General features: G+C 43.1%; 2 protein-coding genes across 4 annotated transcripts in view; one reads left to right on the forward strand and one right to left on the reverse strand.

Moving 5' to 3' along the window:
• The first annotated feature begins 1,306 nt into the window (after positions 1-1,306).
• Positions 1,307-21,198, forward strand: LOC117706102 (PHD finger protein 11-like). Of its 3 annotated transcripts, XM_076930924.1 has the most exons (11): positions 1,311-1,386; positions 3,294-3,469; positions 9,569-9,676; positions 12,193-12,326; positions 14,173-14,219; positions 15,442-15,506; positions 16,339-16,402; positions 16,929-17,060; positions 18,701-18,772; positions 20,579-20,745; positions 20,915-21,198. In XM_076930924.1, the coding sequence occupies exons 1-11, from the start codon at positions 1,344-1,346 to the stop codon at positions 20,915-20,917; spliced, it is 1,011 nt and encodes a 336-aa protein (XP_076787039.1). In that variant the 5' UTR covers positions 1,311-1,343; the 3' UTR covers positions 20,918-21,198. The 3 variants fall into 3 exon arrangements, with proteins under 3 accessions (XP_034354832.1, XP_076787039.1, XP_076787038.1); XM_034498941.2 differs by having other exon boundaries at positions 1,307-1,386; positions 3,354-3,469; positions 20,579-21,198; XM_076930923.1 differs by having other exon boundaries at positions 20,579-21,198.
• Rcbtb1 (RCC1 and BTB domain containing protein 1) overlaps positions 18,802-22,900 on the reverse strand; it is a 42,028-nt gene continuing 37,929 nt past the window's right edge. Inside the window, exon 13 of the mRNA XM_076930922.1 lies at positions 18,802-19,329. Coding sequence (XP_076787037.1) covers positions 19,300-19,329 — 30 coding nt within the window. The 3' untranslated portion in view covers positions 18,802-19,299. The remainder of the gene's footprint in view (positions 19,330-22,900) is intronic.

Below are 22,900 nucleotides of genomic sequence, written 5' to 3' on the forward strand. Positions count from 1 at the left end.
TGACACACCTGGGAAAAGGACCTTCTCCATATTTGCCTCCATCAGAGTGGCCTGTGTGGCATTGTCCTGACTGCAAGTTGATGGAGGAAGGCATGGGCCACTGTGTGCAGCAGCAGCACAGGGCCAGTGGTTGTGGGCTGTAGTGGACAGCAGGTTTAGAGAGGCAAGGGAAGCAGCCAGAAAGCCTCCCTGCTCCTGCTTTCTTCCTTGTTCTCTGGATGAAGACTGCAACCTGTAGTCTTAGAGTTGTGGGTCCCATGTCCTACCTGCCAGAGGGCAGGACAGCAGGTGAGACAGAACTTGGGAAGTTTGACTGTTCTTGACCCAGGCTGCTGTGGCCCTGCAGGCTGCAGGGAAGCCCTAGGCCAGTGTTGAGGGGTGGAAAAGCACAGGCTGAGGTGAGGGACAGCTGGAGTGGGTCTGGGAAGATGCTGGGGTCTTAGAGTTTCCATTCTCTTGGATACCCAGGCATTGCTGGAACTTGCAGAAGAGCTGAGAACTAGAATCTGGGCCCTCAGGCTGGATCTAGCCTGAGGCTGGGGGGAAACTGGGGGAGGTCTGGCTGGTCCTTGGCTTGAAGACTGTTGACTTGAAGGTCATTGTGGCCAGAAGTGAGAGGCCTTCTACAGGAGATTAGGCAGTGGCTCTGTAGGCAAAGGGCTTCTCCATGGCTCTCCAAGTCAGATCCTGATGAAAAGAGACAGTCCATGATTCTGAATCATCTATTGTCATGGTGGAAAGTGGATGTGTAAAACCATACCCCACTTCTCAGGGTGGGCCTGAGATGAAATATCTTTGGCAGGGAGGAATGTCTGCGAAGGAAAGCTTATTGGCCAAGCCCTCCAGGCCTCAATGTACCTTATTAGCATGAAGAGCAGTCTTGAACCTACATGACCACAGGTCACATCCTTTTCTACATGTGGGGGTCTTGGTGTGTTGCCCTTATGTGACTAATGGCCACAAATCTATGGGGGCTGCAGCTAGTGCCAGGGACCTGGTGCCAGGGAGCAGGCAAAGCTCCTACTGTCCCTTCAGGGTCTCTGGGTCTTCTAGCTTTAGCTCAACTGAGGACCAAGCTGCCTCTCATGGTCTACTGCCCTACATAGCTCAAATGAACCCTTTTCTCCTCTAAGTATGTTGGACCTTGGGTTTTATTACACCAACAGAAAAATCAAACTAGATCACTTTTTAAATGAATACTCAGAGTTGAAAATGTGACAGCACACTGCCTTCAACTTGACTTCCTCTCAAATTACTGTTTGCAGTCTCCACCCAGATTTAGAGAAAAAGAAAGTAGAACCTGGAAACTTGCAGAGGCACTTCAAGGGGTGCAAGTACCAGCCATGGCCCAAGAGGAACCAGGGTGCTCTAACCCAGTCCCCAATGGTGAGTTCTAGGGTGTGGGTCAGCAGGAAGGTCCCACAGTCCACTTCCCCCCAGGGGGACTGTAGGACACTGGTGAGGGTGGAGTAGGGCTTACAGTATCTGGGACATCTGCAGGCACTGGGGAACTCAGGAAGTTGAAAGCTGTTCTATCCTCTTGGGTCCTTGCTTCACATTTCTGTGAGCTCTGCATTGTAAAATTAATACTCAAGACAGACTGCTGGAAAGGGAAGGTAGACTTTACTGGGGGTGCTGGAAATCCCAGTCTTTAGAGGGCAATTGGAGAAACAGAGAAACATGTTGGGGTTGTGTGTTGCAAGTAGCCTTCAGTGTACTAAAAGTTTGTGCTGTGCAGACTGATGTTTCAGGGACTCCTCTGGTGACATCATCCTTGAGATGTTTTTCTCTTATCATGAGAGCATCACAATTCAGGTTTCTGTCAGTTTTGTAGTCCACAGACTTTTGGAACATCATAGCAAACAATGAACTCAAGAATGGAAAGGAAATCCTATCTGGGTAAAGAAATAGAAATAGTGCACAGAGGACAACAGGAATAACACAAAAGCTGGTGTTGACAGGTTACTACAGCCCTGCCCCATCCTGTCTCTCCAGTAGAAACCTGACCCAAAGGTTAAAGCAGGAAATACAGACACAATAGGAAGGCCCTAATGCCAAACCTTTCCAGCCCTTCTAAGCAACAGTGATAGCAGTGATCACTGCCCAAGGGAAGTCACTGTGTTCAGCAAAAGCATCCTTCCATCCCTGAAACAACCCAGGGATCCATTATTCTCACCCACTTGGTAGAGATGTCTACAGCCAAATTTGCAGTTGACTAATGATTTATTCCAGCCTGTAACCCTTGTGCAATTAGTATACTTTGTGATTTATTTTGTGTATGACTGATTCTCTTGCCTGCATAAATAACTGTTCCACATGTGACCTTGATGCTTGTGTTGGTTAGAGAAGGCAGCATAGGATTCCCGCTGGATGGAGAGTTAGATTTAGTTATAGCTCACCATGTAGGTGGTAGGAACGGAGCCAGGGTCCTTTGCAGAAATGCATAAGAGCTCTTGTTTACTGAGCCATTGCTCTAGTACCTGGTGTGGCTGTGTGTAGGTATGTACACTGAGATTACACTAAGCTTAAAACTTCCTTGGAGAAGCTGTATATGTAGGAGAGGATGACAGTGTCAGGCAGAGGTGAGTGAGGAAGTCCTTGATCCAGTGAAGGAGGAAATCGTGGGTGGGGAGGTGAGAGTGGAACGGTGGGTGGGGGCACATCCTCATAGAAGCAGGAGGGGGAGTGAGATGGGGGTTCCTGTGTGGGAGGGAAATTTGAAAAGGGGATTACATCTGTGAAATGTAAATAAAATATCCAAATGCGGCCCCATGAGGAGAACAATACCAACCAACCAGAGCTCCCAGGGTCTAAACCACCAGCCTGGGAGCACATAGGGAGGGACCCATGGCTCCAGCTGTGTATGTAGGGGAGGAGAGGAGATCCTTGGTCCCATGAAGGCTGGACGCTGAGTGTGGGGGAATTCGAGGGTGGGGAGGTGGGAGTGGGGGGGTAGGTGGGGGGCACATTTTCATAGAAACAGGAGGAGGGAGGATGGGATAGGGGGTTCCTGGGCAGGGGTGTGTGAGGTAAGGGGATACCATCTGAAATGTAAATAAAATATCCAATAAAAGAAAAAAGGAAAAAAAAGAAAGAAAAACAAAACAAAACAAAACAAAACAAAATTCCTTGGAGAAATTGCCTAGAATTGACATCATTGTGTTAAGTAGCCTATGGTCCAGACATCTGCTACATCCAATGTGATCTTCGTCTTGCTCCTGTCTTGCTGACAGTCTTTTATCTTGTTTTTTTTTTTTTTTCAAAATTTCCTTTGCTCTTTTCTCTTCTTGAAGACTGGAGGAGTGACCAAGGCCATAAAATGCTTGTCTGTTTTAAATGGATGTCATTTATAGGTGAGGTTATAGAAAAGATGGAACAAAGGACTTGCGCCCTGTGCCCTGAAGGCCACGACTGGAGTGTCATCTACTTTGAACCGTCAGGAAATGTAGCTGCTCATGAAAACTGTTTGGTAAGTTATTGGTAAAAACTTTAAAACTACATGCTTAGGGCTGAAGAGATGGCTCAGTGGTTAAGAGCACCAGATATTCTTCCAGAGGTACCAGATTCCGTTCCCAGCACTCATATGGTGACTCACACATACTATGGAAGATCCTTGCTAGAAGACTGTGATGTGATATTGAGCTGTCAGATCTGTGTTAAATTATGTATCATCCATTCTGTATGCTTGAGCGTGTAGTCACGTAGATTCCCTTTGCCCATCAAGGTCAGACACTAGCATTGCGTCTATACCTAGAGCCCACACTTGAGTTTTCACCAGTTGTCCCAACAGTACGTCACGGGGCTGAAGCACATGTGCTGCAGGGAGCTTCCATCCCTTAAGCCTTTTCCCTTTAACCTGCTGTATACTTACACTTTTTCCTGTTGTTAAGTCCTTTCAAATGGTCTGTGGACGGGCCAATATTTTTAGTCAACTTTCTTGTTATACTTTTCACTAAGAAATACAGTGACTGAGGTGTGCAGCTGAGTTTTGAGACATGCTTGCTCCATGTGGTCACTGCCACTGTTCAGAGAGCTCCCAGGACCCCGAACATCCCCTCATGCCTCTCTGCAGTCAGCTCACACTTCCTCCAACTCCCTCTAGATTGATCTTGTCTGAGAGATCAGAGGACAGGAACACTACAGCATAGACTCCTTAGTGTGTAGACCCTTTGCTCAGCAGTGTTCTGGAGCAGCTCCTAGGCCTTGTGTGCATTTGGCACTATTTGCGTTCTACATCTATGTACTCAGCCAAACTATTCAGAATAAATATGCCTATAGTGAATGTATATGAACTTCTTACTGTGTCACATTAACATGTATAGCAGACAACATCTCCATAGCATTTACACTGTCTAATTCCAGAGAAGATCTAAGCCTACCAAAGGGCATGCATAAGCTGTATTTTAGAGCTTCTACTGCTGCAACAGAACACCATGAGTAAAAAGCAAATTGGGAGAAAACTGTTTATTTGGCTGCATTTCCATACAGCCGTTTGTCATAGAAGGAATTGAGGACATAAACTCAAACAGGGCTGAGACCTGGAGAACGGAGCTCATGCACGCGCCAAGGAGGGGTGTTGCTTACTGCTTTGCTCTCACGACTTGCTCTGTCTGCTTTCTTGTAGAATCTAACACCGGCAGCCCGGGGATGGCTACACCTAGTATTTGCTGGGCCCTCCCCCACTGGTCAATAATTAAGAAAATCCCCTAAAGCCAGATATTATGGAGGCGTTTGTTTTCTCCATTGTAGTTCCCTCCTTTCAGATAACTCTAGCTTGGGCCAAATTGACAGAAAACTAGACAAGAGGCTCTATCCTTATTTGATACTGTTTTATGTGAGGAAGTTCAGCATGAGAGGACTTGAACACCCCAAATTGGTCCCTTAAAAATACTAGGTAGATGTATCAGTATTTCCTTCCCTGCTTTTATATTATTAGATGGATATGTCATAGTACTATTCATCTGTCCATCAACATATTCCTTCTGTCCAGTATGAGGCGGTAGCAAATTTATAATGAATGTCTATATATGAGCTTTTGTTTCCCATATGCTTTTAATCCTCTTGGAAAACATCTAAATGAATCTCCACATTATAAAGTAAGTATGCATTTCACATTAAAATGTTTATCATTTCAAGCCAGGCTATTTCTTGCCTGCATACTGTTATCTCCATGATTTTAATTTGCATGAGGGGTTTTAGTCTTGAGTATCTTTTCCCATGGGTGTATTTACCACTCTGTAGTACCGAGTTGGATTTTAAGCCTCTCCTTTGTTTTTCCTGGTGCTGAGGATAAAATCCAGAGCATGGAAACTATAAGCAAATGCTTTATCTTTGATACACATCACAGACCCTGTCTATTAAAGAAGAAAAGATGTATGTGTGTGTCTGTGTCTGTGTGTGTGTGTGTGTGTGTGCACAGTATGCATATGGAGGGCAGAGGGCAACTTTCTCAGGATCTGGTATTTTTCTCCTTGTTTCTGGGTTGTCTAACTCTTGCTGCAGGCACAGGCTTCTGGATGATGGTCTCCTCTCTGTCTCTGCAGGACCCCCAGATTGCAGATGTGTGGTTTGAGCCATAGCATCTGCCTTTTGACATGGGATCCTGGAATTGAGCTCAGCTTGTCAGGCTTGCTCAGCTAATGCTTTGACTCACTGAGGGTTTTCTCTGCCCCTGCCACTTATCCATTTTAAACTGAATTGTCTTATTGAGTCATAAGGTTTTCCTGTGTTCTAGACACAAGTCTTTGATTAGATGTATATATTGTGTTTTTTCCTATTCTCTGGCTGGCCTTTTAAAAAAACACATCTATTTATTTCTTTATGCATGTACCACGGGATGCAGGTGGAGGTCAAAGGATACCTTGCAGGATTCACTTTTCTCCTCCATGACATGAGTGCCAGGTCTAGCCTTAGGTTGTCAGGTTTGTCAGCAAGTGATTTTTTTTTTTTGTTTTTGTTTTTGTTTTTGTTTTTCGAGACAGGGTTTCTCTGTGTAGCCCTGGCAGTCCTGGAACTCACTCTGTAGACCTGGCTGGCCTTGAACTCAGAAATCCGCCTGCCTCTGCCTCCCAAGTGCTGGGATTAAAGGCGTGTACTACCACTACCCGGCAAGTGATTTTTCTTAATGAGCCACCTTACTGGCCCACATTTTTCTCTTAACATTTTTCTGAGAGCAACTTTTAATGCTGATAAGGTACAACTATCTGTGCACTAAGCTTGCAACTGGAGCAGAGCAACAGAGAGACCCTAACTTCAAACCATGAGGAAAGACAGAACTATTTCCCATGGTCATTCTCTGACTTCCACATGCAAGTATTAACATTTGCATTATGATATATATATATATCTCATATATATATATCACTTTGCCTATGAAAGTGTTTCAACCTCTTTCTCATGTTTCATATGCTCTTCATTTTTTGAGTTTCTCTGTAACATTAGCCTTAAATTGAAAGCAGGCAGATTATTTAGGTTTACGTGACACAGGAACTTCAGCTATCTGGGACTAGAAAGCAGGTGGCTCAGTTAGTGAAGTGCTGGGGACATGAGCTTAAAGTCCTGCCTTCCATTCCCAGGACACATGTGAACTTACTGCCTGCAATCCCACACTGTGGAGTACAGCCAGGAGGATTCTAGAAGCCTGCTGGCCAACCAGGGGAGCCGACTTTGTGAGCTCTCCAGGTTCAGGGAGCGACTATCTCATAAAATAAGGTAGAGAGGGACTGGAGAGATGGCTCTGTGGTGAAGCTGCTGTTGCAGAGAGGACCCAGGTTCAGTTCCCAGCACAGGGGTGAGTTCACAAGCATTTGTAACTCTACTTCCAGGAGTCCAATCTTCTAACCTTCTTCTAACCTGTGACGAAACCAGCACACATGTGATACACATACATACATGCAGACAAAACACTCATTTTCATATAACAAAGTCTTGGAAAAAAAGCCAAAGATTCTTAGAGATTACAGCCAAAGTAAGTCTCTTTCCTCTACATGCAGACACACAACACACACATACACACACACACACTTACTCATGCACAAACACCAGAATACACACACATCACACAGAACACACACACACATACTTAATAAAATGTGTGTGTAATCTTTTAGTTAAGAATTTTAATCTTTTTTTCTTTTTTCCCAAAACACTTTATTTATCAGTATTTGTATATACATACATACTTATACATATATACATATATACATATATACATACATATATGAACAATAATTAAATAAGATGTATTTGAACAGTATTGGGGGTTGGAAAGAGTGAGAGGAAGGAGAGAAAGAAAAAATTATGTAAGTACAGTGCTCATATATAAAATTCTCAAAAAGGAATCCATTTTTAAAAAAATGTTCAACAGATTTACTTGCATTTTACAATATGAAAATAAATATGACCTATAATTATGTTGAAGGACATTTTAACTCACTACAAACTTTGAAATTTAAAATGAAATCAATAAAAATTATTTTACCCAGCATACTAACAAAAACCACAATAACATTTTATAATTCAAAGTATTTCTGAGAACAAGAAAATGGATTGTCAGAAGCTAAGTCAGCAGAGCCAGGGGGACACTGTGTGTCATTTCTTTTCTTTTCATTTCTTTTTTTTTCTTTTTTTTTTTTGTCTTTTTTTATTATTTTCAAATTATAATTTTTACTTTTTAACACAGGGGTTATAAACATGAAAATGCAGGATGTGGGGAAGGGGATGACACAGGAGCATAGATGTTCAGGGGGAGTACAGATATCTTTCAGAACAGGGTATCAGCTGGGTGAAGGTTCAGGGGTCAGGTCACTATGACTCTGCCTATGCTTCACTTGTCCTTATCTAAGTTGGTACTATCAGCTAAGGCTGCCTATTTACAAGGTCTATAACTACTCAAGCTGGTAGATTTCCGAGAAAGCTGCCTGTTTACAATAGTTTATAGACATCTGTTTCAGTGTTTTTCCATAGAGACCCAAGACTTTTTGTTAGCAGGCATGTATGTCAGGCCTATTGCTGATTTTAGGCTTATGGCTGATTTTAGGCTTTCAGTGTATAAGCAGGGCTGCCCCTGACATCTCCTCCCTTCTCTAATTATAGAAGGGCTGTGGTGATTCTAATCTTGCCAAGGCGGGGATAGAGGCCTGACCTCCAGTAATTAAAGGGGACCTTGTAATGGCTCCAGTCCTCCTGTTGTTGTCCAATGAGGCATGAGGGCCATACCCGTCCCGATGTCTTTTTCCTGGAGAGGGGATACTTTTGACATCAACCCCTATGCAGTCAAGCTTATCCCTCAGGGAACCCAGAAACATATTTTTAACTTTTATTTATATTCCCTTGCAGTGCTTAGCCTCGCAGCCTAAGCAAGAATTCAGATCACCAGACAGAGGGGGTTCTGGGTGGCCCCTCACTGCTTGGTCTAGGGGCAGAAGTTCCCTCTTTTAGGTTGGGTGGAGATGGGACTTGGGAGCACCCTGGATAGAGTAACATCCTCATCTAGCGTCTTGTGGTCTCTTTCCTCTACATGCAGACACACAACACACACATACACACACTTACTCATGCACAAACACCAGAATACACACACATCACACAGAACACACACATACTTAATAAAATGTGTGTGTAATCTTTTAGTTAAGAATTTTAATCTTTTAATAGAATCTTTTAGAAAGATTTTAATGTGTGTGTGTGTGTGTGTGTGTGTGTGTGTGTGTGTGTGTGAGAGAGAGAGAGAGAGAGAGAGAGAGAGAGAGAGAGAGAGAGAGAGATCCTCTGGAGCTGGTGTTCAGTCACTTGTGAGCTTGGTGCCTGGAGCTGGGAGCAGAATGTAGACCCTCTGGAACACTGGAATAACAGTGGACATGCTTAACCACTGAGCCATCTCTCCATCCTCTAAAATGTTCAAGGGGAAAGAGACTTGTGGCCACTAAAACACAGGGGAGTTTTGTCTTAGTTGTGCTCACCAATAACTGCATTTCCACTGCTCAGAAGCTAAGGAAGAAGTCAAGTTCCAGGTAAAGTGGGATGTATAACTAGATCCTGTCTTTAATAATATCATAAAAGCCATATTAGTGTATGGCGTTAGTCCCAACACTCAGGGGCAGAAACAGGTGGATTCTGTGAGTTCCAGTCCAGATAGGCTACCATGAGACCCTATGTCAACAGCAAGAGTGAAGAGCTGCCATATGGTTGTGGAGGCAGGCACAGTTCTTCAAGTTTAAGTTCCATCAGGAATGGCCTCTGTCCCTAGCTTTGGCTTCTCTGACTGCATGGCTTCAGCCATCGCCAGAGCCTGCTCTGTGTTTCTAGGCAGGGACATTGCCGTAGGAGCCCCTGTCTGCCTGGCTCCAGAGTCAATAGAGATCAGTTACCAAGTACAACTGTGTCTGCAGACGGGATTCTCACAGGAGTCACACGGCTTGCATCTGTTCTACTGCACAGTGGCCAGTGCTCTGAGCCATCGTCCACTCTGCACTCCTCTTCAGCCTTTTCAGAACCATCTCTGACTTGTGTCAGTCAGGACTACATCACACTAACTCTGTTTTGTTTTTTTGTTTTTCTCATCCTGCAGCTGTATTCATCAGGACTGGTGGAGTGTGAGATTCATGATCCACCTAACACAGCTAGAAACTTTGATGTCAAATCAGTAAAGAAAGAGATCTGGAGAGGAAGAAGATTGGTAAGTTGACATGTTTCATTACTCATATGTCATGAGTCTTCTGTACTACATTCTAAGGACCATCTCTAGTGGGCCTGGAGAGAGAATTTAGCAGCAATTAAGATTGCTCACTGTCCCTCTAAAAGACCTGATTTATAGCATTACACATTCCCTGCTGGCTTCCACAGGCACCTGCAAACACATATTCACTCATAAATAAAAATAACTCTCTCATCTAAAATCAGAGTCTATGGTAAAGTCCAGTTTGAGAACCATGTGGAGAGCTGGAAGGTGGACTGTGAGACACTGCCTCAGCTGATGCTGTCTGCTTACAACTGAGTGTCCCACACACCAGGAGAGCAGGCTTGAGAGGCTTCTGTCTTAGTGAAAATTCTCTGGTCAGACAGGTGTAACAGGTCCTTACTGTCATTCCAGCAGAGCAAGCACCAATTTCAGCAGCTCAGCAGCACCATCTAGGTTCTTCTGCTCTCCTGTCCCAAAGCAGCTAGCTGGTCCTCTTGGTGCCACAAACTTACAGGCAGCATCCAGAGCATGGGGCTTTATCTTTTAAGATGTCTTAGAATGTCAACCATAGCTGCACGTCTTTCTGTACCAGTTCTGGGTAGTTATCACTGTCAGCATCTGCCTTTGAGCTGAGGACATAAGAACCTTTTCAGGAAAGAAGAATGGCTCAGAGGCTGTCCTCTGATTGTGTCGACTGTGTCTCCTGGCAACATTTATGAAAGGCCATTTGCAGACGAGTAAACCATATGGCAAGTCTGAGCTCCTATGGTTGACCACACTCACAGTAAGGTGCCACTGACTAGAGACACACTGGTATGTTCAGTTTTGAAACGATTTGTACCAGCATGCTGCATGTAAACTCTCCTAATTAGAAAGTGGCCAGACAATGTCAACTGAAACATTATTTTTATCATTCTGTGATAATCGGATTTGAGGCTCTCCATGGATAATTAAGGAAGTGTACCATTAGATTCTAGAGCAGTGATTCTCAGTGTGGAGCCTGATGAAAAGAAAACAAATATTTTAGATGGTCTTAGGAACCACCAACCATAAGTTTATTTATTTTTATTTTGTAATTATAATTTAGCCACTGATCTGATTCCCAGTTCCTAAGCCCATCAGAAATACATATTCCTATCTATGGTGGCAACCCACAACCAGAGAACCACTGCTGTAGAGTTTGCCTAACATGGAAACAGCCCTGCCCAGAATGAGGGCAGTTGAGTAAATAGAATATTGAGACAGTGGTTGTTATCCTTGAGACTTTTCATGGACTTTCCTATTGGGAAACTGAGATGCATTGGAAGTGTAGGGTAACAGAAGGGGATGCAAAAGGCACACGAGGTGAGAGCTACACACTCACTGTTTTCTTAAAGACCCCAGGGCCACCAACCCAGGGATGGCTCCACTCTGAATAGGCTGGGCAGTTCTATATTAATAACTAATTATGTAAATGCCAAGCAGGGATGACTACAGCCTGATCTTCTGGAGTAGTTTTCTCCTTTGAGGTTCTCTCCTCTCGGGTGAGTAACCCTCACTGCAGAGCTGTCATCGAGTGTAGTATGAGGGTGTGGCTCACCTTCCCTATCCATGCTGCTACACTGCTCTTCCACAATCAAATAACAGCTGTCTGCTCTGGCTTAGAACTCTATATCTTAATCTTTTTTTTTTAACCTTCTTTGGACTTTTCTTTATGTTTCCTTATATATTATGATGGGATCCTTACCTGGGGTCCCATGAGTGCTATCACTTGTTTTATAGAGTGGCCTCATTGTGCTTGGACCTCATTTAGCCAAAGGATGGTGTCAATCAGACTTGGTCCTGGCTGGTTTGCCCCTCATTACAGCATACTTTAGTACTGCTAGAAGGACGTCCTGCAGCTACACAATGCCTAACCATCTCTATACCATCTTCAGATAAAGCATGATAGAGAAATAAAATCAAGGGAGTAATAAAATATTGTATTCAGTTGTGTTTTTATTGTTTGGTTTCTACAAATTTGAAACAGGTGCACTTTATTGTACATAATCCTCCAGTGTTATTCTGTGGTGCAGGCACCATCTTTCTGGGGAAGAATGTCTAGGAGGAAGTCATAGCAAGTGCCAGCTGAGGTCACGTGTGTCTTAGAAGCATAAAAAGGAGCTGCTCTGGCATCAGGCAAAAAGACCCCAAGTCAAGTCTCTGTCTAGTGATAAAGAAGTCTGGCAGCTTTGCTTTTTAAAAGAGTTTTTATTAAAGGGGAAGACTGTCTTTTAAAACCAACTACTGTTTTCGAATTTATATAGACCATAACACAGCTGTCTATGCCAGGCCTTTGATTCCAGTTGGCAGCAGTTTTTCTGAAACTTCCTCATGGTTTGCCAAATCGAACTCCTATTTAGTGTGGCTATGGAGGCTGGGATATGCCAGAGATTGCCTGGATAAAAACACAGGGCTGCTGACAAAACAACATTTAATGGCATCCTTTTTAGCAAAGAAAGAGTACTAACTCATTATGATCTATTCTTTTATAGAAGTGCTCACTCTGTAATAACAAAGGAGCCACCATGGGATGTGATTTACGGTCCTGTACCAAGAAATACCACTTACTCTGTGCCAAGGAGGCCCACGCAGTTCTACAAGTTGATGGAGATCACGGAACTTACAAGTAATCTAATAGCTTTCAACCTCCATGGTGGAGGGTGGGGTGATTAAGGAATGGCTAGCCTGTGATATACTTCTCAAGCTCAACTTATGCAAATGAGTTTCACGTGAGAACAGGATTATGGGACACCACCAGGAACTCAGCTTCACATATCTGCACATGACAGGAAAAAGAACTACTCAAGGGTTTGTTTGACTTTCTAAATCTCCTCCGTACTCTCTTCTTCCTGGGAGAGCCACGTTCGAAATGGCAGCATGCATGTCCTGCAAGAGACAGGAGTCAGTTCAGGCCTGTTCTTCTCTTTAGCAGGCAGACATCTTCCTTCCTTCACTCACTCATCCACAGTTCATGGGTCTGTCTTCCCACCTTGTGGGAATGAGCTCTCTGCTTCCAGTGTTGGACCCAGGCATGGAACTGAGGATGGCAGAGCTTTTGGCAAGCACCTTCACCTGAGGAGTCACCTCGACAGCTCCCAGCTTGTTACTGTTCATAAAAGTTCATTCAGTTTTGAACAGTCCTTTCATATTTGAGTTATTGAGAAACCAACAGGGGTTGTATTCTTAGAATTTCACTTTTGTTGTTTCCGTTCACAAAGAGCTCAATTTATCATGACAGTTTTAAACACATGAAATCCTTGCTGTAACAAGTTTTTATTTTTTGAGACAGTGTCTCACCAAGAAGACCAGGCTGTCCTTGAAATTACAGAGATAACTTTTTAAAAAATGTTCATTAACCATACTGGAAATACATACTCTTTTTTAAAGAAAACATTTTAATTATTTAGAAAGGAACAAGTGGGCTTGTTTGTTGTTAAATTTTTAACATAAACATTTAAGTTCATAGAATAACCGAGATACTTCACAAGGTGCTGAGGTATATTGAGAGAATGAACCCAACCAGGTATCATCAGGTTGGGGGACTGGTGCAGAGAGGCCACAGTGAACACTGACTCATGGAAGGGGCTGGAACATGAAGGGGATTTGTGGATACTTGAAAATTACTGACACTGGGGATGGGGAGGACACAGGTGAGAGAGTCTATTCTAATATTCTCTATACCCCTTTATGCGTTACAAAACCTCATAGCCAAGCATGGTAGTGTAAGCCTAAAATCAATATACAGAGGGAGGGAGGGCACAAATCCAAGTCCCTCTGGAATGCAGTTGAGACCAGAAGAAAGGTGCACGGATGTCCCAGGTCCAGAGGAGGTGACTGAGCTGAGTGCTGCTGGGAAAGCTGCATGGGGGGGCACTGGGGTAACTGGAGGACCCTTGGTCTCATAAGGGCTAAGAGAAAGGCAAGCCTGGGCAGAGAAGTCCTCACAGCTCCCTCACTCCAGTTCTCTAGCCTGCCATGCTGCCTTCTCTCTGAAGACACTCACCAAACTCAAGTTCTGGTGAAGGCAAGTTCTGATCCTGAAAAGTCGTTCTCCACAGTACTGCATGTGTGTGTGTGTATGTGTGTGTGTGTGTGTGTGTGTGTGTGTACTGTGAAGATCAGCCAAATCGTGGGTGGTCAGATTGAAGCTCCAAATCTTAGACCATAGTTCTTTAGATGCCTCTCATTGCAGCATAGGAACTAGGACTGTTCAAAATATTCACCCAGCATTCATGCCTTCAGAGACTAAAGTCCTCTTTCTACTGCTCAAAGTGCACCAGTACAATGGCCACCTCAACCACATTGGATGTAGGTTAACTTTTAACTTACACTTCAACACATTTCTTTTTAAAAATGAATACTTCAGCCTAAGCATGGCTTGCAACCTTTCTCCCAGCTCTGGGGATGCAGAGCAAAGGTGGATCTCTACAAAGTAAATGATTCGGTGATTCTTTCAAATTCTGTATTTTCAGAGTATTTTGCCCAGAGCATCCTCCACAAGAAGAGACCACTGAAAGTGGTAAGTGTCTAAAGTGAGTTTAAAGAAAGCTAATTACTTAAGTGAAATTTGAGATAATCTAACTTCTTCTCAATTGTAATTTTTATGAGCACCTGTTTGTGTGGATGCCTTAGGTTACAGATGGTTGTGAGTCACCATGTGGGTGCTGGGAGCCGAACCTGGGTCCTGTGGAAGAGCAGTGAGTGCTTGCATGCACTGACCCAACTCTAGTCATTGTCATTAGTTTATAAGTCATTGGAAAGTACCCTTAATGGGTTCCTTTCCATTACTGTATATTGACAGGGAATAAGGATAGCAATGTGTGTGTGTGTGTGTGTGTGTGTGTGTGTGTCTTTGTGTTTGACTCTGTGTAAATATATATGTATATATACATACATTCATACACACACATACACACAAACACAGTCCACAGACACAAGCAGTTTCAGGGCTGCCTGCAGTATATGGCTAATTCTTTACTTAGAGGTCTACTCTAGACAAAGACAACAGGACTTCACACAGCTCTGCTAGCATTAGCCGAGCACATGGGATCCTGAAAAGTGAACTTTGTTAATATCGCACATTTTCAAGCCTTATCGATGGCCAGAGCTGAGGATTCTGTTCAATGAAACACCATCTCCCATTTTTTTTTTTTTTTTAGATTTATTTATTTCACTTTTATGAGTACACTGTCCCTGTTTTTCAGACACACCAGGAGAGGGCATTGGATCCCATTACAGATGGTTGTGAGCCACCTTGTGGTTGCTGGGAACTGAACTCAGGCCCCCTGGAAGAGCAGTCAGTGCTCTTAGCTGCTGAGCCATCTCTCCAGCCTTTTTTGGTCTTTTTGTTATTTTGTCTTTTTTTTTTTTTTTTTTAGAGCTAAGGACCGAACCCAGGGCCTTGCCCTTGTGCTCACTGAGCTAAACCCCCAAACCCCCATCTGCCGTTTTTAAATGTTACATTTGCACATGCTTATGTCCAAGTTTGTACAGTCTTTTGAATTTTTAACAACGCTGACATTTTTTTTGTATACAGTAACACACACACACACACACACACACACACACACACGACAGCGATTGCAATATTGCAGTACTGGTTCTTACTGTATTGATCCAGCTAGCCTTCAACTAGCAGGTCCACTTGCCTCTTCTCCTATTGCTGGAATTAAAGATGTGCTCTACAACCACCTGACAATCTTGCTTTACATATTCCAGCCATTAAATTGTTTCTCTTTTAGCTGATAGCCCAAGCATGAAGAGGAGAGGAAGGAAGAAACGCCTCTCATCAGGCCCTCCCACACAGGTAATTTGAATGCTAGAGCTAATTTCTTCACATAATGTCCTTACTTAGAATTCTAAATGCCAGAGACTGACAATTTTCAAGTCATTGAAGGAGCTGGCATTTGCACACCACCCTTCATGTGTGTTCTCTCCTTGATGGAGCTGAAGCTAGTCTTAGGGTGTCATCACAGGGAGAAACCTGTAGTCAGGAAGTCCAGACCATCATGACATGGTAGAAGAAGCATACTGAGAGTAGTAAGAGACTAGAGGCTCAGGGGATGATGTCACTCCCTCCCCTTCTGTCAATCATTGTACATCATTCCTTGAATGATGCTAGTGAAAACCTGTGACCTTTCATGACATGTGACCTTTCATGACATGTGACCTTTCACGACATGTAGACCTCAACAGGCTGAGAGTGCAATGAGCGTTTCTTCATACCCAGTGTTTGCCAGCTACATCGTTCACACCTAACAAATTTTCTACTTTAAAATGTTCTGGATTAGAAGATATAAAATGTAAAAGAAATTGAAGAAGTTTGAATTGAAATTGAACAGTTTTTATATTAGTTTCTATACATTGGATTTGTATCAGACAGTAATCTCTCCCTCTTAGTCAACAGACATTTTTCAGGCCACAGACAGTATATCCCACAGGTCCTAGGTATTTGAGAGTGCCATTTGGATCTAGGAGTTCTTCAAGACCAAACTGAAAGAGAAAGTTTGTCTAATATGTCTTTTTTTGTTGTTGTTAAATTTGATTAGCAGACATGATTATGTAGCAGAACACTTTGATTTTGTGTGTTATTCCAGGACAATATGAAAAGTCAGTGTAATCTTGGTTTTCTCTTCCAGCCAAAAAAGATGAAACTCAGTAGCTCCAAAAGACATGTGACAGAAGAGCCTCACGGCCACACAGGTTTGTTCTCAGTGATGGTTATGCAAACATGGTGGCCTCCAAATATTTATAGAATGTTGTCATGCTTCCATCTTTATTCTTGTGGGCTTCTAATATGTATGTAATAAGGATGTAAACCCTTCTTATAACTATGCAACCCATTACAACACTACTGTATCAAAGTGACTGGAGCAGGAATGGCCCATTTCTTCTCAGTCTGATGAGACACACTTAAAAAGACTGGGATGATTGCTTGCAGTCAGAGTGCTTTGGTGTGCTACCCCTCACAGTGAGAGGTGGCAATGTTCTTACTATGCCAAATCTGTGACAAATATGAGGGGCTGTCATCTCAAGCATTTAAAGTAAATTTTACAAAACCACATCATTCATTCCATTATTATACGCAGACAAATTTCTGGAGCATTTACTCTGTGAGCTACAGAAAAATGAGACAAGTGTGCTCACTCATCAACTGGTCAAGTATAAAGTGACCACATGATGGGAATAGCTGTCTGTTTCCTCCTAAAGATGCATTCTTTGTTCTTAGATGCAGCTGTCAAAGCTCCTTTTCTCAAGAAATGCCAGGAAGCTGGACTTCTTACTGAATTATTTGAACAGATCCTGGAAAAAATGGATTTAATTCATGGAAGATTTATGGATGAGAGTGCTTCAGAGTCAGGTACTGAATGGGATACATGCAGACACATTCTAGAAAACACACCTTCCCATGCTTCCCCTCCCTTCTTTAACTCATTCTTTAAGAACACACATCATGGGCTGGAGAGATGGCCCAGTGGTCAAGAGCACTTGTTCCTCTTCTGGAGGACTCAAGGTCAGTTCCCAGCATCCGCAGGGTGGCTCACAACCAATACTCTAGTTTGGGGGGAATCCAACACAGTCTGTCCTGTTCAGTAACCGGGGAATCCACATGGTAATCATATGTACATGTGGAAAACACACTCATACAGAAAGTAATACATCTAAAAATTAATTTTAATAAATCAACAAAATATGAAAGATACAGATTCTCTAGTTAGAGGCAAAAATGCACTGAGGCCAGGAGCTCTGTTTCCCAGAGGTGCACACAGCTGGATGGAGGCATCACTGAAACTGTCTATGCTAGTTTGGCTGTTTGTGTTGTTGTGGATCCAGAGACTGTTTTCAGATATACTTTTTAAAAATTTATGTTTTGTTTGTTCGCATGTGTGCGTGGTGCGTGCATGTATTCCTATGTGTGTGCTTACATGTACATGGATTTTTAAATAACCACAGAGAATAGAACTGTGTGATCCTCTGGAGCCTGAGTTATAGGCAGTTGGAAGTCATGAAACATGGGTGCTGGCAACCAATCCCTAGGCTATAATTTTGATGTGCCTCAAATTCTTTATCTTAATAAATCCAGGTGCTTGCAAAAATTATTACAGGGGTGGAGAGATAGCCTGGTGCTTAAGAGTACATATAATTTGAAGAGGATCTGAATTTGGTTTCTCACACTCATGTCTGGCAGCTCACAACTGCCTGGATCTCAAGTTCCTGGGGATGTGACACTCTTATGGACTCTGATACCTAACCCATGTATACACACACACATGCACACATGCACATATCCACAAATTGAAAATAAATGTTTTTTAAAAAATCATTACATTGTGCCCCTGCTCTAACACACAGGTGCAGGACAGAGGATAAGACAGAGGGGTTCTGCCTCCACCATGTCGGTGTGAACTTAAGTCACCTGATGGTAGCAAGCAGCCCTCCCTGCTGAGCCATCTTCCAGGTCATGGAGTCCTTGTTTAGATCAACTGTGTATTGGAAGTTTCTTTCTGAATGGCTCCTAGGGCATAAAAAATCCACTTACAGTGTGCAAGTACATGGCCTTCTGTAGCATATAATTGAATGAGCTGCAAGCTTTATACTTCCTTGTTAGGAAAATCTGGGCATTTCACAGTGTAAGGGACAATGTAAAATATGGACTTAAACATGATTTTTTTCTATGACAAAACCAAATGATTAATTACCAGTAAACACTTTGTGGAGCCCATTTGTTACATAATTTTATTTACTAGTTTTCTCAAGACTAAGAATGCTCAAATTTGTGGGTGCCTCCTAATCACCTGGGGGCTCCCTGGAACACAGGTTTTCCCTCCCCAGAAGGCCCAGCTAAACAGAGATAGTGAGCTAAGACTTTTCCAGGGCTCCCTTCTGGGTCTGCACTGAGCTGTCCTCCTCTGATTCTCTTCCTATTGGGGTTAATTTTTCTTTCTCTCTGTGTGATTTATTCACATTAAAATTAACACAGGAAATTGCTTCTCTCTCTAGACTATGAAGGGATGGAGACCTTACTGTTTGAGAGTGGGCTGTTTAAAGACACATTAATACAATTCCAAGAAGGTAGGTGATTCATAAAATTAGGAACAGTGTGTTTTAGAGACATTTATTATTCAGATCAAAATGATAGGTGACGAAACAGTGAACATTCTTCTCAAAGACAGTTTTTGTCAAACTTTGAAAAAGCCTATTACAGCAAAGCACAATCCAGACAGAAGATAGACAGGCAGAAGAGTATGTATACACATACAGACAGAGAGCAAGGATATGCAGATCGATAGATAGGCAGGTCACTCTGTAGAAAATGCAGAAAGGTGTAGGTGGTTCGATCACAATGCTGTGTTATTCAGGTAGACACACAAACAGTTTCGTACACAGAAAAGCTCACTGACAAGGTAGAAACAACCCAAGTTTTTGCTCAGAGTACTCTGACCCTTGTATAGACAGGCAGAGGCTGGAGCTGATGAGGCTTCCTGCAGCGTCTCTGCCTTCAGGCAGCAAGATGGAGGCAACTGCGATCCATCTTGTAGCCCGTCTCCCTCTTCCCTGAAGAGATGTCCAGTTCTTTTCTTAAGGTTTGTCTTCAAATCTCATCTCTTGAAGCATTGAGTACTATAATCCTAAAATTAATCAAGGAAAAGAAAACCAAGAATAATCAAAAAGAATTTTTAGTGGTTATTTTTGTTTCTTGTGGTTTTTTTTTTTCTGTTTTGTTTTTAATGGTAGTAGGCAGGCAGGAATAGGGAGATCCAGTCTTTCAAAAAACGTGGTGTATTTATATTTAGCTGGGTTTGTGGCACCCACCTGTAATCCCAGCAGTTGAAAAGGTGAGGCAAGAGGATTGGGAGCCTGGGCTATACAGTGAGACCTTGTCAGAAAAAAAACATATGGAGCCTACATTTATTATTGACCCTTTCAGTTCTAAATAACTCCATCTGGACATGGGCAAGGAACTGATTTATACATAATGGTAGGAGTATCTTATCTCCTGATTCGTAATACACTGCCCTAGTGTTCTAGTGCTCTTTTCTACAGATGTGCCTGTCAGTACAACTATATGGCATCAGGTTTTCCCTAAAGAGCAGTCAGTTTGCCTGTGTCACCTCAATACCCACAGCTTCTCTCATTTTGATTTTCTGTTACTTGTTCTCATTTGGACTCTGCAATATTCAGTTTTAGTCAGCAGAGAAGTTACTTTAAAAATCACTTGAGAATGTCTGTTAATAAAACAAGCTTTAAAAAAAAACCCAACCTTCAAAAACCTGTATTTCCTTTGAATTTGAACATGTCACTTAGCATGAAACTTATATGTCTGGAAAATGTCACACTGCACATGGTAGGGGCACCTCAAGATACTGAGAGAGCACCATTCTGGTCTGAATGATTCAGCCTAGTTTTTCAAGCTAACTATAGGTATGTAATCATTCTGACAACTAAGAAATTAAAGATTCAATTGTGAGGATTCTAAAACCAACTAAAATGACCTTGGTAGGTTTCTACAGTAAACATTTTCTGTCCCTAAATCACACCCAAAGCTGAGCTGTACCAAATGTCCTTGGAGCCAGAGATGTGCTCATGAAACAGTTATCACTGGTTGGCTAGCCACATGCTCTAGTCTCTGAGTGAATGAACACTGTGTAACCTTGTTTTACCATGAAGGTATCAAAGTCATGTGACACACGCTGGTGTCTATCATGACTCAAGAAAGGAAGCAAAGACATGGAAAGACTGTCTCCTCAGACTACTCTGTCTTCTCACTTGAGGCTCAGTTACTATAAGGTAGATGTCTGAACTGATTCAGATTAGAGACAGTACACTATTCCTAATCAAATTCTTGCACACACTGAAGCCACTCTCTTTCTTTTAAAGCAATCAAGAGGAAAACTTGTGAATATGAAGAAAGGCAGAGGCAGACGAGGCAGCAGCTTGAGGCGCTTGCAGACTTACAACAAAACCTTTGCTCATTTCAAGAAAATGGGGACCTGGAGCCCTCAAGCTCTTCCTCAGGATCCTTGCTACCTCCTGAGGACCACCAGGTCAGATGCCAGGAGTCTCCTGAAGTACAAGCAGGCTCAGGACACAGCCTGTGACAGATCCACAGTCCCTCCCGCTCTGACCTGCTACTGCTCATCCATGCTCCATACTTGATTGGGTGTTTCTTGTCCCCTCTCTTGTCATCTCACTTGTCCTGCTTTCTCCTGACAGTAAAAGCTGTTCCTCAGGTCAACTGGATCAAGCCTCCATGTTCTCCAAGGAGTGAGGAAGTCTTCCTACCTACCCTACCCACCCCAGTCAAGGGCAGCAACACCAGAGCCTTTGCTCATCCTTTTGTGGAAACTTAGAGCTTCCTCTTGCTTCTGCTGCTCCTGCAGAAGGTCTCACCATGGTCTCTCCTCAGTATTCTTATTCCATAAGAACACAGCAAACTCAGCCCTGTGCATTTTGCATTCCTAACATTTAGCACACTTAATAAATGCTTGTTGAAACCATGTGAAGAGTCTACAGTTTATTTAATACAGTCCCCAGCAACCTTCAGCTGCAACAAGACACAATATACTATTCTGTGTTTCCGATTTTGTGGGTCTTCATCAGAATCTTTTTAGAAGTGTCTTTCTGGCTCCAGTCATTACAAGGGCAAGCTTCATGTTCAAGACCAACTTCAGCATTTAAACCAGGGCTCTTTGAAATAAGAGCACCATTGGGAATAGGGAAGGTGGAGCACTAAGCATTTCCCCGTGGCAGACATTTCCCTGTCTAATCTATTTGCAGCGGGAGGCCTGTGATTGGACAGGGAAAAGGGTGGCGGAGAGGGAGGGAGATGCAGAAAGTGAAATGGAGGCAGATGTGAACCCTCATGGCTTTAGTAGTCTCAGGTAGTTATGCATATCAAAAGGTTAGGATAATTATGATTACTTGTCTAAATTTTGTGGGCATCATGAATATTGAGATTTGATATATAAATCCAGGGGTTAACTATAAGCATTTAGTTTTGATTTACCCGGTGATGGGTATGATGGCTGATCGTGGGGTGGACGATTGTGGCATGGGGCTAGCAAGGCCGCAAAGGGAGATCTGGAGCTCAGGCCCACCAGAGAGTCTGCTGAGATGGGACACCTGGCTGGTGCACAGACGGCCCGACAGTGCTGCCATTAGTGCGGGAACTTAGAGCTGGCAGCAGCTTGGAGGTTGTCATTTAAAATACCTCCTCCTCCATTTCCCCACCTGACAATATGCTCCAGATGTGTGCCCACACTGCCTCTCACCATTGACTCCTCTCCCATTCACAGTTCTCATTTCCTCCCATGATCCTCTGGGCCACAGTAATGCACCTGTCAGAATGGGCTTGAGCTGTGTCCCAGGGTGGTGTCTAGTTTGTAATGAGTGCTTACACACACTTGTGAAGGAATCATTTCTAGTGCAATACTGTGGTTACCAAGGCCAGCCTAAGTGACTTCATGAGGGATCAACTGGAATGAGTGCCATCTGAGCACCCATCGAACCAGCTGGGACACTTTTATGTTAGTGCTTCCTCTGCTGCTTTACATTCAGCTGGAAATCTGTTCATCTCACTAAACTATATGGCACAAAAGGCACCATTTATTTGGTGTTCATAATGTAGGTGTATATTGGGCAGATTGCTAAAATAAACCTGCTGTGTTATTACTGAAAGATGAGCCAAATACTCACAGGCATCACCTCTCTGTAAGGTAATGAAGTGTATGGAGGCTCAGGGCACAGCAGAGCACACTGTGGTGTAAATGTTAGGGGTCTCTCACACACATCCCCATTCAATGTTGCATTTTTTTTTTCAGACCTAGAGCCAGGTTCATGATCAGTGGTGTTTACTGTACTGTTTTCTATGTGCGCTAACAGTTCATGTTTTTCCCTATTGTACAGAACAACTGTCTGTTGAGTCCAGTCTGTTTGGAGATGTTCAGCACTTGTCACCAAGGCTGAAAACTTGAGTGCTTTACCAGAACCCACACAGCCGAACTCATTTTTACCAGTTGTCCTGTTACCTCCACAAGAATGTCATGGCATCTGTACCCTCCCATGAACGAAGTGAACTCAAAAACTTTGCAATATTCCATTAGATTATTGGTTGCTAGCCCAATGTTCACAACAACCAGTATGTCTCAAAAGGATAGTGGCTGCTACTTTTCATTTTTAAGTTCTCCCATCTCAAATGAT

The sequence above is a fragment of the Arvicanthis niloticus genome, chromosome 3 (genome assembly GCF_011762505.2).
Source record: "Arvicanthis niloticus isolate mArvNil1 chromosome 3, mArvNil1.pat.X, whole genome shotgun sequence".
NCBI classification, from domain to species: Eukaryota; Metazoa; Chordata; class Mammalia; order Rodentia; family Muridae; genus Arvicanthis; species Arvicanthis niloticus.